Here is a 12,146-nt window from a genome sequence, read left to right on the forward strand (position 1 = left end):
AAATGGCCATGTCGTGATTGATGTTTTGTACATTTGCAATATGATTCCATTCGCCATCTGCTGGAATTTACCGGGACAGCGGAAAAATGACCAGAATTTGAAAATTTTATAAAACGGAAACCAAATGTCCGAGAGACTTTGTTTGACTTCCCGGAGGATCTGGCCCTGGTGCACGACCCGCCGCCGTCCGCAAATTTTAGAAGCATTCGCGGACATCTAGTAAGGACCGTACATTTGTAATATGGAGTTTCTCATCAATCATACAGCAAATGCCAAAATGTGCCCTTTATGTATGTAATGTTTTGTGTGCTGGGTGCTGTCCTCAGATAATTGCATGGTATGCTTTTGCCGTAAAGCCTTTTTGAAATCTGACATAGCGGCTGGATTAACAAGAAGTTAAGCTTTATTTTGATGTATAACATATTTTCAAGAATGTTAAATATTTGAATTGAGTATTTTTGAATTTCACTCTCTGCAATTTCACTTGATGTTGGCCAGGTGAGACGCTACCATCCCAGGTACCCAGAAGAATTAAGCATCTCCAATCCAAAATTAAATCTAGAATCGGCTTCCTATTTCACAAAACAAAGCTTTCTTCACTCATGCTTCCAAACATACCCTCGTAAACTGACTATCCTACCCATCCTTGACTTCGGTGATGCCATTTACAAGTTAACCTCCAACACTCTACTCAGCAAACTAGATGTAGTCTATCACAGTGCCATCCGTTTTGTCACCAAAGCCCCATATACTACCCACCACCGTGACCTGTATGCTCTTGTTGGCTGGCCCTCACTACATATTTGTCTGCAAACCCACTGGCTCCAGGGCATCTATAAGTCTTTGCTAGGTAAAGCCCCGCCTTATCTCAACTCACTGGTCACCATAGCAACACCCACCCGTAGCACGCACTCCAGCAGGTACATTTCACTGGTCATCCCCAAAGCCAACACTTCCTTTGGCCGCCTTTCCTTCCAGTTCTCTGCTGCCAATGACAGGAACGAATAACAAAAATCAATGAAGCTGGAGTCTTATATCTCCATCTCTAACTTTAAGCATCAGCTGTCAGAGCAGCTTACCGATCACTGTACCTGTACACAGCCAATCTGTATATAGCACACCCAACTACCTCATTCCCATATTATTACTTACACTCTTGCTCTACATACACCCCAGTATCTCTACTTGCCCATCATCATCTGCCTCTCTAGGGTAGGTGGCACCAAATCGTCCCACCTACGCAACAGCCAGTCTAATCCCGTGGCGCGATATTCAAATACCTTAGAAATGCTATTACTTCAATTTCTCAAACATATGACTATTTTACACCATTTTAAAGACAAGACTCTCCTTTATCTAACCACACTGTCCGATTTCAAAAAGGCTTTACAACGAAAGCAAAACATTAGATTATGTCAGCAGAGTACCCAGCCAGAAATAATCAGACACCCATTTTTCAAGCTAGCATATAATGTCACATAAACCCAAACCACAGCTAAATGTAGCACTAACCTTTGATGATCTTCATCAGATGACAACCCTTGGACATTATGTTATACAATACATGCATGTTTTGTTCAATCAAGTTCATATTTATATCAAAAAACAGCTTTTTACATTAGCATGTGACGTTCAGAACTAGCAAACTTCCGGGGAATTTACTAACAATTTACTAAATTACTCACGATAAACGTTCACAAAAAGCATAACAATTATTTTAAGAATTATAGATACAGAATTCCTCTATGCACTCACTATGTCCGATTTTAAAATTGCTTTTTGGTGAAAGCACATTTTGCAATATTCTAAGTACATAGCCCAGCCATCACGGGCTAGCTATTTAGACACCCGGCAAGTTTAGCCTTCACCAAAATCAGATTTACTATTACAAAAGTTTGATTACCTTTGGTGTTCTTCGTCAGAATGCACTCCCAGGACTTCTACTTCAATAACAAATGTTGGTTTGATCCCAAATAATCCATCGTTATATCCAAACAGCGGCGTTTTGTTCGTGCGTTCAAGAAACTATCTGAAATGGTAAATCAGGGTTACGAGCATGGCGCATTTCGTGACAAAAAAATTCTAAATATTCCATTACAGTACTTAGAAGCATGTCAACCGCTGTTTAAAATCAATTTTTATGCAATTTATCTCGTAAAAAAGCGATAATATTCCGACCGGGAATCTGCGTTTCGGTAAATAGAGGAAAAAAAAGAAAGACGGTGGCGACCAGTGCACGCGCCTAAGCCCACTGTCCCCTGATCGGCCACTTGACAAAGGCGATAATGTGTTTCAGCCTGGGGCTGGAATGACGACATTCAGCTTTTTCCCGGGCTCTGAGAGCCCATGGGAGCCGTGGGAAGTGACACGTTACCGCAGAGATCCTTTGTTTTGGAAAGAGATGTCAAAGAAAGCCAATAAATGGTCAGACAGGCCACTTCCTGTAAAGGAATCTCTCAGGTTTTTGCCTGCCATATGAGTTCTGTTATACTCACAGACACCATTCAAACAGTTTTAGAAACTTTAGGGTGTTTTCTATCCATATCTAATAAGTATATGCATATTCTTGTTACTGGGTAGGAGTAGTCACCAGATTAAATCGGGTACGTTTTTTTTTGTCCGGCCGTGTAAATACTGCCCCCTAGCCATAAGAGGTTAAGAACAGGAAGCATAGAAATACCGCACATAGAAGAAATCTACCGCTTCTTAGACTTGCTTTCAATAAGAATGACAGATCTATAACACACATTTCTAAGTTAATTTGGTCAGGCAGGCCCAAAAAGGCAAGGCCCTCTAGGAAATATCTAAATTAGTCTTTACATTAACTTCTACAGGATCGGTGGGTCCCCCACGGGATGGTTGAGCTAACGTAAGCTAATGCGACTAGCATGAGGTCGTAAGTAACAAGAACATTTTCCAGGACATGGATATATCTGATATTGGCAGAAATCTTAAATTCTTGTTAATCGAACTGCACTGTCCAATTTACAGTAGCTATTACAATGAAATAATACCATGCTATTGTTTGAGGAGAGTGCACAGCTTTGAACTTAAAGTTATTTATAAACCAACTCTGCACATTTGGGCAGTCTTGATACAACATTTTGAAAATAAATGCAATGGTTCATTGGATCAGTCTAAAACTTTGCACATACACTGCCATCTAGTGGGCAAAATCAACATTTTGGATCAGCCATTCCTCCTGCATTTCAAAGATTTTATATTTTTTTTATTTTTATATTTTTTTATATTTTTTAAACTGTTAGTTTTTTTGTTGTATTATCTTTTACCAGATCGATTTGTGTTATTTTCCTACATTCATTTCACATTTCCACAAACTTCAGTGTTCACATGGTATCAAGAATATGCATATCCTTGCTTCAGGTAATGAGATACAGGCAGTTAGATTTGGGTATGTCATTTTAGGCGAAAATGGAAAAAAATGGGTAGGATCCTTGATGTTTTTAAGCGGTGTGTTAATTTAACACTGAAAAGTGTGGACCCGTATAGACACTGGACAAGTGTTAAATGTAACACTGTCAGTGCTGATTTAATACTATATGTAGAGAACAATGGAATGAGTGGTGTAACTGCATTTTAGGTGTCTTACATACCTAATGTTTGTTATGGAATTAGACAAGGGTGTGAAGTACATTCAGGCAAACTCTAACAGACAAATGATCACACAGACTGATACACCCCCCATATACCAGGGGTGCTGAATTTCAAAAAAATTCCTCTACAGTTGTAATGTATTATATATTTAGCATCAAAATCACTAACTGGTTCTTTTTTACCTTAATTTAACTAGACAAGTCAGTTAAGAGCAAATTCTTATTTACAATGACCAAAAAGCCAAAAAGCAAAAGGCCTCCTGCGGGGAAGGGGGCTGTGATTAAAAAAAAAAAAGAATCACTACAAGAGACAACACTACATAAAGAGAGACCTAAGACAACATTGCATGGCAGTAACATATGACAACACAGCACGGTAGCAACACAACATGACAACAACATGGCAGCAGCACAACATGGTAGCAGCACAAAACATGGTATAAACTTAATTGGGCACAGACAACAGCACAAAGGGCAAGAAGGTAGAGACAACAATACATCACATGAAGCGGCCGCAACTGTCAGTAGGAGAGTCCATGATTGAGTCTTTGAATGAAGAGATTGAGATAAAACTGTCCAGTTTGAGTGTTTTTTTGCAGCTTGTTCCAGTCGCTAGCTGCGAACTGAAAAGAGGAGCGACCCAAGGATATGTGTGCTTTGGGTACCTTTTAACAGAATGTGACTGGCAGAACGGGTGTTGTATGTGGAGGATGAGTGCTGCAGTATTTGTATTTTTGTATTTATTATGGTGTTATGGTATTGTAATTTTTTAAATTGTATAAACTGCCTTCATTTTGCTGGACCCCAGGAAGAGTAGCTGCAGTTTATGAAGGCAGTTTATACAATTAAAAAAATTACAATACATTCACAGATTTCACAACACACTGTGTGCCCTCAGGCACCTACTCCATCACTACCACATATCTACAGTACTAAATCCATGTGTATCTATAGTGCATATGTTAGTGTGTGTGTGTGTGTGTGTGTGTGTGTGTGTGTGTGTGTGTGTGTGTGTGTGTGTGTGTGTGTGTGTGTGCATGTGCCTGTACCAATGTTTGTTGCTTCACAGTCCCCGCTGTTTTTTCATCAGTTTTTTTATATCAAATTTTACTGCTTGCATCAGTTACTTGATGTGGAATAGAGTTCCATGTAGTCATGGCTCTCTGTAGTACTGTCTGCCTCACATAGTCTGTTCTGGACTTGGGGACTGTGAAGAGACCTCTTGTGGCATGTCTTATGGAGTATGCATGGGTGTCCGAGCTGTGTGCCAGTAGTTCTGACAGACAGCTCGGTGCATTCAACATGTCATTACCTCTCATAAATAAAGTAGTGATGAAGTAATCTCAACTTGCTCAATTTCCACATTATTTATTACAAGATTTAGTTGAGGTTTAGGGTTTAGTGAGTGTCTTGTTCCAAATACAATGCTTTTAGATATAGAAATATTTAGAGCTAATTTATTCCTTGCCACCCACTCTGAAACTAACTGCAGCTCATTGTTGAGTGTAGCAGTCATTTCAGTCACTGTAGAGGCTGAGATGGGGGTGGAGTGAGGGCTAAGAGGGTTTTATAAATAAGCATCAACCAGTGGGTCTTGCGCCAGGTATACAGAGATGACCAGTTTACAGAGGAGTAGAGAGTGCAGTTATTTGTCTTATAAGGAGCATTGGTGGCAAATCTGATGGCCGAATGGTAAAGAACATCTAGCCGCTCGAGAGCACCTTTACCTGCCGATCTATAAATTACGTCTCCGTAATCTAGCATGGGTAGGCTGGTCATCTGAATCAGGGTTAGAGAAAACCAAGTCTAGATTTAATCTTAGCATGCAGCTTTGATTTGTGCTGAGAGAAGGACAGTATACTGTCTTGCTATACTCCCAAGTACTTGTATGACATGCCTACCTCAAGCTCTAAACCATCAGAGGTTGTAATCACACTTACCAAACCACATGACCTTTGTTTTGGAGGTGTTCTGGCTAAAAGCCAGTTCTTGTTTGTAGTACACCAGAGGAAATGTTTACTAAAATCAGGCATCTTGACAACAAACTAAATCTCAGCTGAAAAACCACAACTCAAAAGTGATAACTTGAATAAAATTATGGCTAGAATCACGGGTATTATAGTTCTGATGAATACCAGCGTCAGGAGGTCATTTTAGAGAGGCATTTGGGCATGTGCCTTGCTGAACTTGTCAGTAACGTGTTTCTTTCACTCACTCCCCTCTCTCGTCCTCCTGGCATCCCTTCCTCCCTCAGTTGCTTCTGGATAGCCGAGACAGCATGGAGGGGGCCCTGCAAGATGGAGCAGATAACAACACTGAGACCCCACTTCAGCTGGCCTCTGCTGCAGGTACTTGTTGACAAAACAGGAATACTCCATTGACAATGTGTGCAGATTTATTGAACCTTTATTTTATACTTTTAAAAGTGTGTGTGTGTGTGTGTATATAATTAGAATTTTCTAAAAACCAGTATTTGCTTTGTCATTATGGGGTATTGTGTGTAGAGGGGGGAAAAAACAATTTGATCAATTTTAGAGTAAGGCCCATAACGTAACAATAACGTAACAAAATGTAGAAAAAGTCAAGGGGTCTGAATACTTTGTATATATAAAGTACCAGTCAAAACGTTGGACAAACTGTCACGGTTATCCTTGGTAGCAGGAAAGGGGCAGAGTCAAGTGCTGGAGACTGAGGTCCGGTAACACAGATGTTTATTAAACACTGTTTGAATAAGGTAGCCGCAAGGAAGGATGCGCACAACACCCGACAGGAGAACAGCTCCAAAAATGAAAACGCACGGGGCACAGCCCGGCAATACAAATGTCTGATCAAAAGTACGCTGTGTCTAAAAGGCAGCGCAAAATACCAACAGCCCTCATACATGACATGAAAATAATCCCGCACGAATTCCCGAACAAAAAGGACAAACTAAATACCCCCCCCCCACTAATGACAAACCAGGAACAGCTGCGGACCTAGACAGACAAAACCAAAACTCACAAACATAGATCGGTGGCAGCTAGTAGGCCGGCGAGGACGACCGCCGAGCACCGCCCGACCGGGGAGGGGCGCCAGCTTCTGTGGATACTGTGAAGGTGCGCAGTGCGCCGACGCCGGCCTCGGGGACGACCCGGAGGGCGAGGTGCAAGTCGATCCGGATGGAGGCGGTGGAATTCCTGTAGCAGGGCTGGATCCAGAATGTCCCCAACCGGGACCCAGTACCTCTCCTCCGGGCCGTACCCCTCCCAGTCCACGAGGTACTGCAGGCCCCCTACCCGACGTCGGGAGTCCAGGATGGCCCGGACTGTGTACCCTGGGGCCCGTCGGGAGTCCAGGATGGCCCGGACTGTGTACGCCGGGGCCCCCCCGATGTCCAGGGGGGGGCGGAGGGACCTCCCGCACCTCAGCGTCCTGCAGCGGACCAGCTACCACCGGCCTGAGGAGAGACACATGAAACGAGGGGTTAATACGGTAATATGAAGGAAGTTGTAACCTATAACACACCTCGTTTATTCTCCTCAGGACTTTGAACGGCCCCACAAATCGCGGACCCAGCTTCCGGCAGGGCAGGCGGAGGGGCAGGTTCCGGGTCGAGAGCCAGACTCTGTCCCCCGGGTTAAACACGGGGGCCTCACTGCGGCGGCGGTCAGCGCTCTCCTTGTGCCGTCCTACCGCTCGCTACAGGCACTCCTGGACAGCACTCCAGGTCTCTTTCGAGCGCTGTACACATTCCTCCACCGCAGGAGCCTCCATCTGGCTCTGATGCCATGGCACCAGGACCGGCTGGTACCCTAACACAACCTGGAAAGGTGACAGGTTAGTAGAGGAGTGGCGCAGAGAGTTCTGTGCCATCTCGGCCCATGGCATGAACCTCGCCCACTCCGCTGGCCGGTCCTGGCAATAGGACCGCAGAAACCTGCCCACATCCTGGTTAATGCATTCCACCTGCCCATTACTCTCTGGGTGAAAACCCGAGGTCAGGCTGACCGAGACCCCCAGCCTCTCCATAAACGACCTCCACACTCTGGACGTGAACTGGGGACCCCGATCAGATACGATGTCCTCGGGCACCCCATAGAGCCGGAAGACGTGTAAATAGGGCCGTAGGAACACCAAGCAAAGGGAGCAGACGGCAGGACTTCGAGATCCAATCCACAACAACCAGGAACGTGGTGTTCCCCTGAGACGGCGTGAGATCCGTGAGGAAATCCACCGAGAGGTGGGACCAAGGTCGCTGTGGAACGGGGAGGGGCTGTAGTTTCCCTCGAGGCAGGTGCCTAGGAGCCTTACACTGGGCGCACACCGAACAGGAAGAGACAGTGTCTAACATCCTTAACCAAAGTGAGCTACCAGTACTTCCCCTTCAGGCCCCACACAGTCCGTTCCATACCAGGATGACCCGAGGAGGGTAGAGTGTGGGACCATCGGATCAGGCGATCGCGAACACCGAGCGGAACGTACTTAAGACCTGCGGGACATTGAGGTGGAGTGGGTTCTGACTGACCCGCCCACTCGATGTCTGCATCCACCTCCCAGACCACCGGTGCCACCAGACAGGAGGCGGGGAGTATGGGAGTAGGATCAATGGTCCGCTCCTCGGTGTCGGGGAGACGCGACAGTGCGTCGGCCTTCCGGTTCCGAGAACCTGGAATGTACGAGAGGGTAAATTGAAACCTCGTAAAGAACATGGCCCACCTGGCTTGACGAGGGTTAAGTCTCCTCGCTGCCAGGATGTACTCCAGGTTACGTTGGTCAGTCCAGATGAGAAAAGGGTGTCGTGCCCCCTCAAGCCAATGTCTCCACACCGTCAAAGCCTTGACCGCAGCTAACAACTCCCTGTCCCCCACATCATAGTTGCGCTCTGCCAGGCTCAGCTTCTTAGAAAAGAATGCGCAGGGGCGAAGCTTCGAAGGCGCGCCCAAACGCTGCGACAGCACCGCTCCTACCCCAGCCTCGGACGCGTCCACCTCCACTATGAATGGCAAAGAGGGGTCCGGATGCGCCAGCACCGGAGCGTTGGTAAACAGAGCCTTCAGACGACGAAAGGCTCCGTCCGTCTCTGCCGACCACCGCAGCCGCACCAGACCCCCCTTCATCAGTGAGGTAATGGGAGCCGCCACCTGGTCAAAACCCCAGATAAACCTCCGGTAGTAATTGGCAAAGCCCAAGAACCGCTGCACCTCCTTCACCGTGGTTGGGGTCGGCCAATTACACACAGCCGTAACGAAATCACATTCCATCACCACCCCTGTGGTGGAAATACGATATCCCAGAAAAAAGACGGCTCGTTTGGAGAACTCACAATTCTCAGCCTTGACGTATAGGTTATGCTCCAGCAGCCGCCCAAGCATTTTACGCACCAGAGACGCATGCGCGGCGCGTGTGGCAGAGTACATCAAAATGTCATCGATGTACACCACCACACCCTGCCCAAGCATGTCTCTGAGAACCTTGTTGACAAAGGATTGGAAGACGGCGGGAGCATTTTTTAACCCATATGGTATGACGAGGTACTCATAATGGCCAGATGTGGTACTAAATGCGGTTTTCCACTCGTCTCGGATTCGCACCAGGTTATACGCGCTCCTGAGATCAAGTTTTGTGAAGAAGCATGCCCCGTGGAATGACTCCACTGCCGTAGCGATGAGAGGTAGCGGGTAACTGAAACCTACCGTGATAGAATTTAGACCTCTATAGTCAATGCACGGGCGCAGACCTCCCTCCTCCTTCACAAAAAAGAAGCTCGAGGAGACGGGTGACTTGGATGGCCGAATGTGTCCCTGTCTCAAGGACTCAGTGACGTATGTCTCCATATCCGCTGTCTCCTCCTGAGACAGAGGATACACGTGACTCCTAGGAAGGGCCGCGTCAGCCTGGAGGTTTATCGCACAATCCCCTCGTCGATGAGGGGGTAATTGAGTCGCCTTCGTTTTACTGAAGGCGATAGCCAAATCGGCATATTCTGAGGGAATGTGCACGGTGGAGACTTGGTCTGGACTTTCCACCGTGGTCGCACCGATGGAAACTCCTATACACCTACCTGAGCACTCCCTCGACCACCCCTTAAGAGCCCTCTGCCTCCACGAAATCTGAGGGTTGTGAGTGGCTAGCCAGGGGATTACCAGTACCACCGGAAACGCCGGGGAGTCAATGAGGAATAGGCTGATACGCTCCTCATGGCCCCCCCACGTCACCATGACCAGTGGCACTGTGACTTCCCCCACTTGGCCGGACCCTAGCGGTCGACTATCTAGGGCGTGCACGGGGAAGGGGTGGTCCAGCTGAACCAGGGGAATCCCTAACTTCTTGGCTACCCCACGGTCCATAAAACTCCCAACTGCACCTGAATCGACTAGTGCTTTATACTGGAAGTGAGGGGAAAACTCGGGAAAACAAACTGAGGTGTACATGTGGTCGACAGGGGGCTCTGGGTGTGGCTGGTGCTGACTCACCTGGGGGGTCGATGTAGTGCTCTGCCTGCCATCCGAACTCCCGGGTGGACCTCTCCAGTACCATTCCGCAGTGTCTTCTACGCCCACAGTGGGTGCAGGAGAGGACCCCCCCTCCGGTCCTCCTCGAAGCAGCCCCTCCTATCTCCATGGGCAGTGGAGCAGGAGGGCTGGGAGGTGGAACAAACAGGCCCGACTGGAACGTCCCCGGGCAGCCAGCAGGTTGTCCAGCCTGATGGACAGATCTATCAGCTGGTCTAGGGCGGTGGTGTTGTCCCGACAAGCCAGCTCCCGGCGGACGTCCTCTCGGAGACTACATCTGTAGTGATCAATCAGGGCCCGCTCATTCCACCCCGATCCTGCGGCGAGAGTCCGGAATTCCAAGGCAAAGTCTTGAGCACTCCTCGTCTCCTGTCTCAGGTGAAATAATTGCTCACCCGCCTCCTTGCCCTCCGGCGGATGATCGAATACCGCCCAGAAGCGGCGGGCAAACTCCGGGTAGTCGCCCCTAGCCGAGTCTGGGCCACCCCAGACTGCGTTGGCCCATTCCAGGGCTCTACCCGTGAGACATGAGACGAGGACGCTCACCCTCTCTTCATCAGAGGGAGAGGTGCAGACGGTCGCCAGGTAGTTCTAACTGGAGTAAAAACCCCTTGCACCCCGCGGCCGTCCCATCGAACTCCCTGGGAGGCGTAATCCTGATCCCAGTTGAGCTTGCTTCAGTGGGGGCCGGTAGGGGCGCAGGATGGGGAACCGGGGCTGATGTGGCTGGGGAAGCACCTCTCTCCCAGCTCTCCAACCGGGCTAGCACCTGATCCATCGCCGAGCCCAGGCGGTGGAGGAGGCTGGCGTGTTGCGACACCTGTTCTTCCATGGACGGCGCTTCTGCTCCTGCTGACTCCATCTGTAGTGGTGCGGGATTCTGTCACGGTTATCCTTGGTAGCAGGAAAGGGGCAGTCAAGTGCAGGAGACTGAGGTCCGGTAACACAGATGTTTATTAACTTCCCTGGGCTAGGTCTAGTCAACAGCCAGTGGAATCGCGTGGCGCGAAATACAAATACCTCAAAAATGCTATAACTTCAATTTCTCAAACATATGACTATTTTACACCATTTTAAAGACAAGACTCTCGTTAACCTGTTGGGTCTAGGGGGCAGCATTTGCACGTCTGGATAAAAAAAATGTACCCGATTTAATCTGGTTACTAATCCTACCCAGTAACTAGAATATGCATATACTTATTATATATGGATAGAAAACACTCTAAAGTTTCCAAAACTGTTTGAATGGTGTCTGTGAGTATAACAGAACTCATTTGGCAGGCAAAACCCTGAGACATTTTCTGACAGGAAGTGGATACCTGATGTGTTGTATTGACTTTAAACCTATCCCATTGAAAAACACAGGGGTTTAGGAATATTTTGGCACTTCCTATTGCTTCCACTAGATGTCACCAGCCTTTACAAAGTGTTTTGAGTCTTCTGGAGGGAGATCTGACCGAACAAGAGCCATGGAACGGTGATGTCCCATTAGACACCTGGCGCGCTACTTCATGTTGGGTACCCTCGTTCCAATACGTTATAAAAGAGTATGCATTCGTCCACCTTGAATATTATTCATGTTCTGGTTAAAAAGGCCCTAATGATTTATGCTATACAACGTTTGACATGTTTGAACGAACGGAAATATATTTTTTCCCCTCGTTCATGACGAGAAGTCCGGCTGGCTTAGATCATGTGCTAACGAGACGGAGATTTTTGGACATAAATGATGAGCTTTTTTGAACAAAACTACATTCGTTATGGACCTGTGATACCTGGAAGTGACATCTGATGAAGAGAATCAAAGGTAATGGATTATTTACATAGTATTTTCGATTTTAGATCTCCCCAACATGACGTCTAGTCTGTATCGCAACGCCGTATTTTTCTGGGCACAGTGCTCAGATTATTGCAAAGTGTGATTTCCCAGTAAGGTTATTTTTAAATCTGGCAAGTTGATTGCGTTCAAAAGATGTAAATCTATAATTCTTTAAATGACAATATAATATTTTACCAATGTTTTCTAATTTTAATTATTTAA

General features: G+C 46.9%; 1 protein-coding gene across 2 annotated transcripts in view; it reads left to right on the forward strand.

Annotated features, from left to right (window-relative positions):
- Positions 1-12,146, forward strand: part of LOC106609097 (ankyrin repeat and BTB/POZ domain-containing protein BTBD11-A) — a 223,711-nt gene that overhangs the window by 164,822 nt on the left and 46,743 nt on the right. For both annotated transcript variants that reach the window (XM_014207500.2, XM_014207503.2), the window contains one exon: positions 5,869-5,962. In XM_014207500.2, the coding sequence (XP_014062975.2) occupies positions 5,869-5,962 (94 nt within the window). The remainder of the gene's footprint in view (positions 1-5,868; positions 5,963-12,146) is intronic.

This window comes from Salmo salar, chromosome ssa07 (assembly GCF_905237065.1).
Source record: "Salmo salar chromosome ssa07, Ssal_v3.1, whole genome shotgun sequence".
Taxonomy (NCBI): domain Eukaryota; kingdom Metazoa; phylum Chordata; class Actinopteri; order Salmoniformes; family Salmonidae; genus Salmo; species Salmo salar.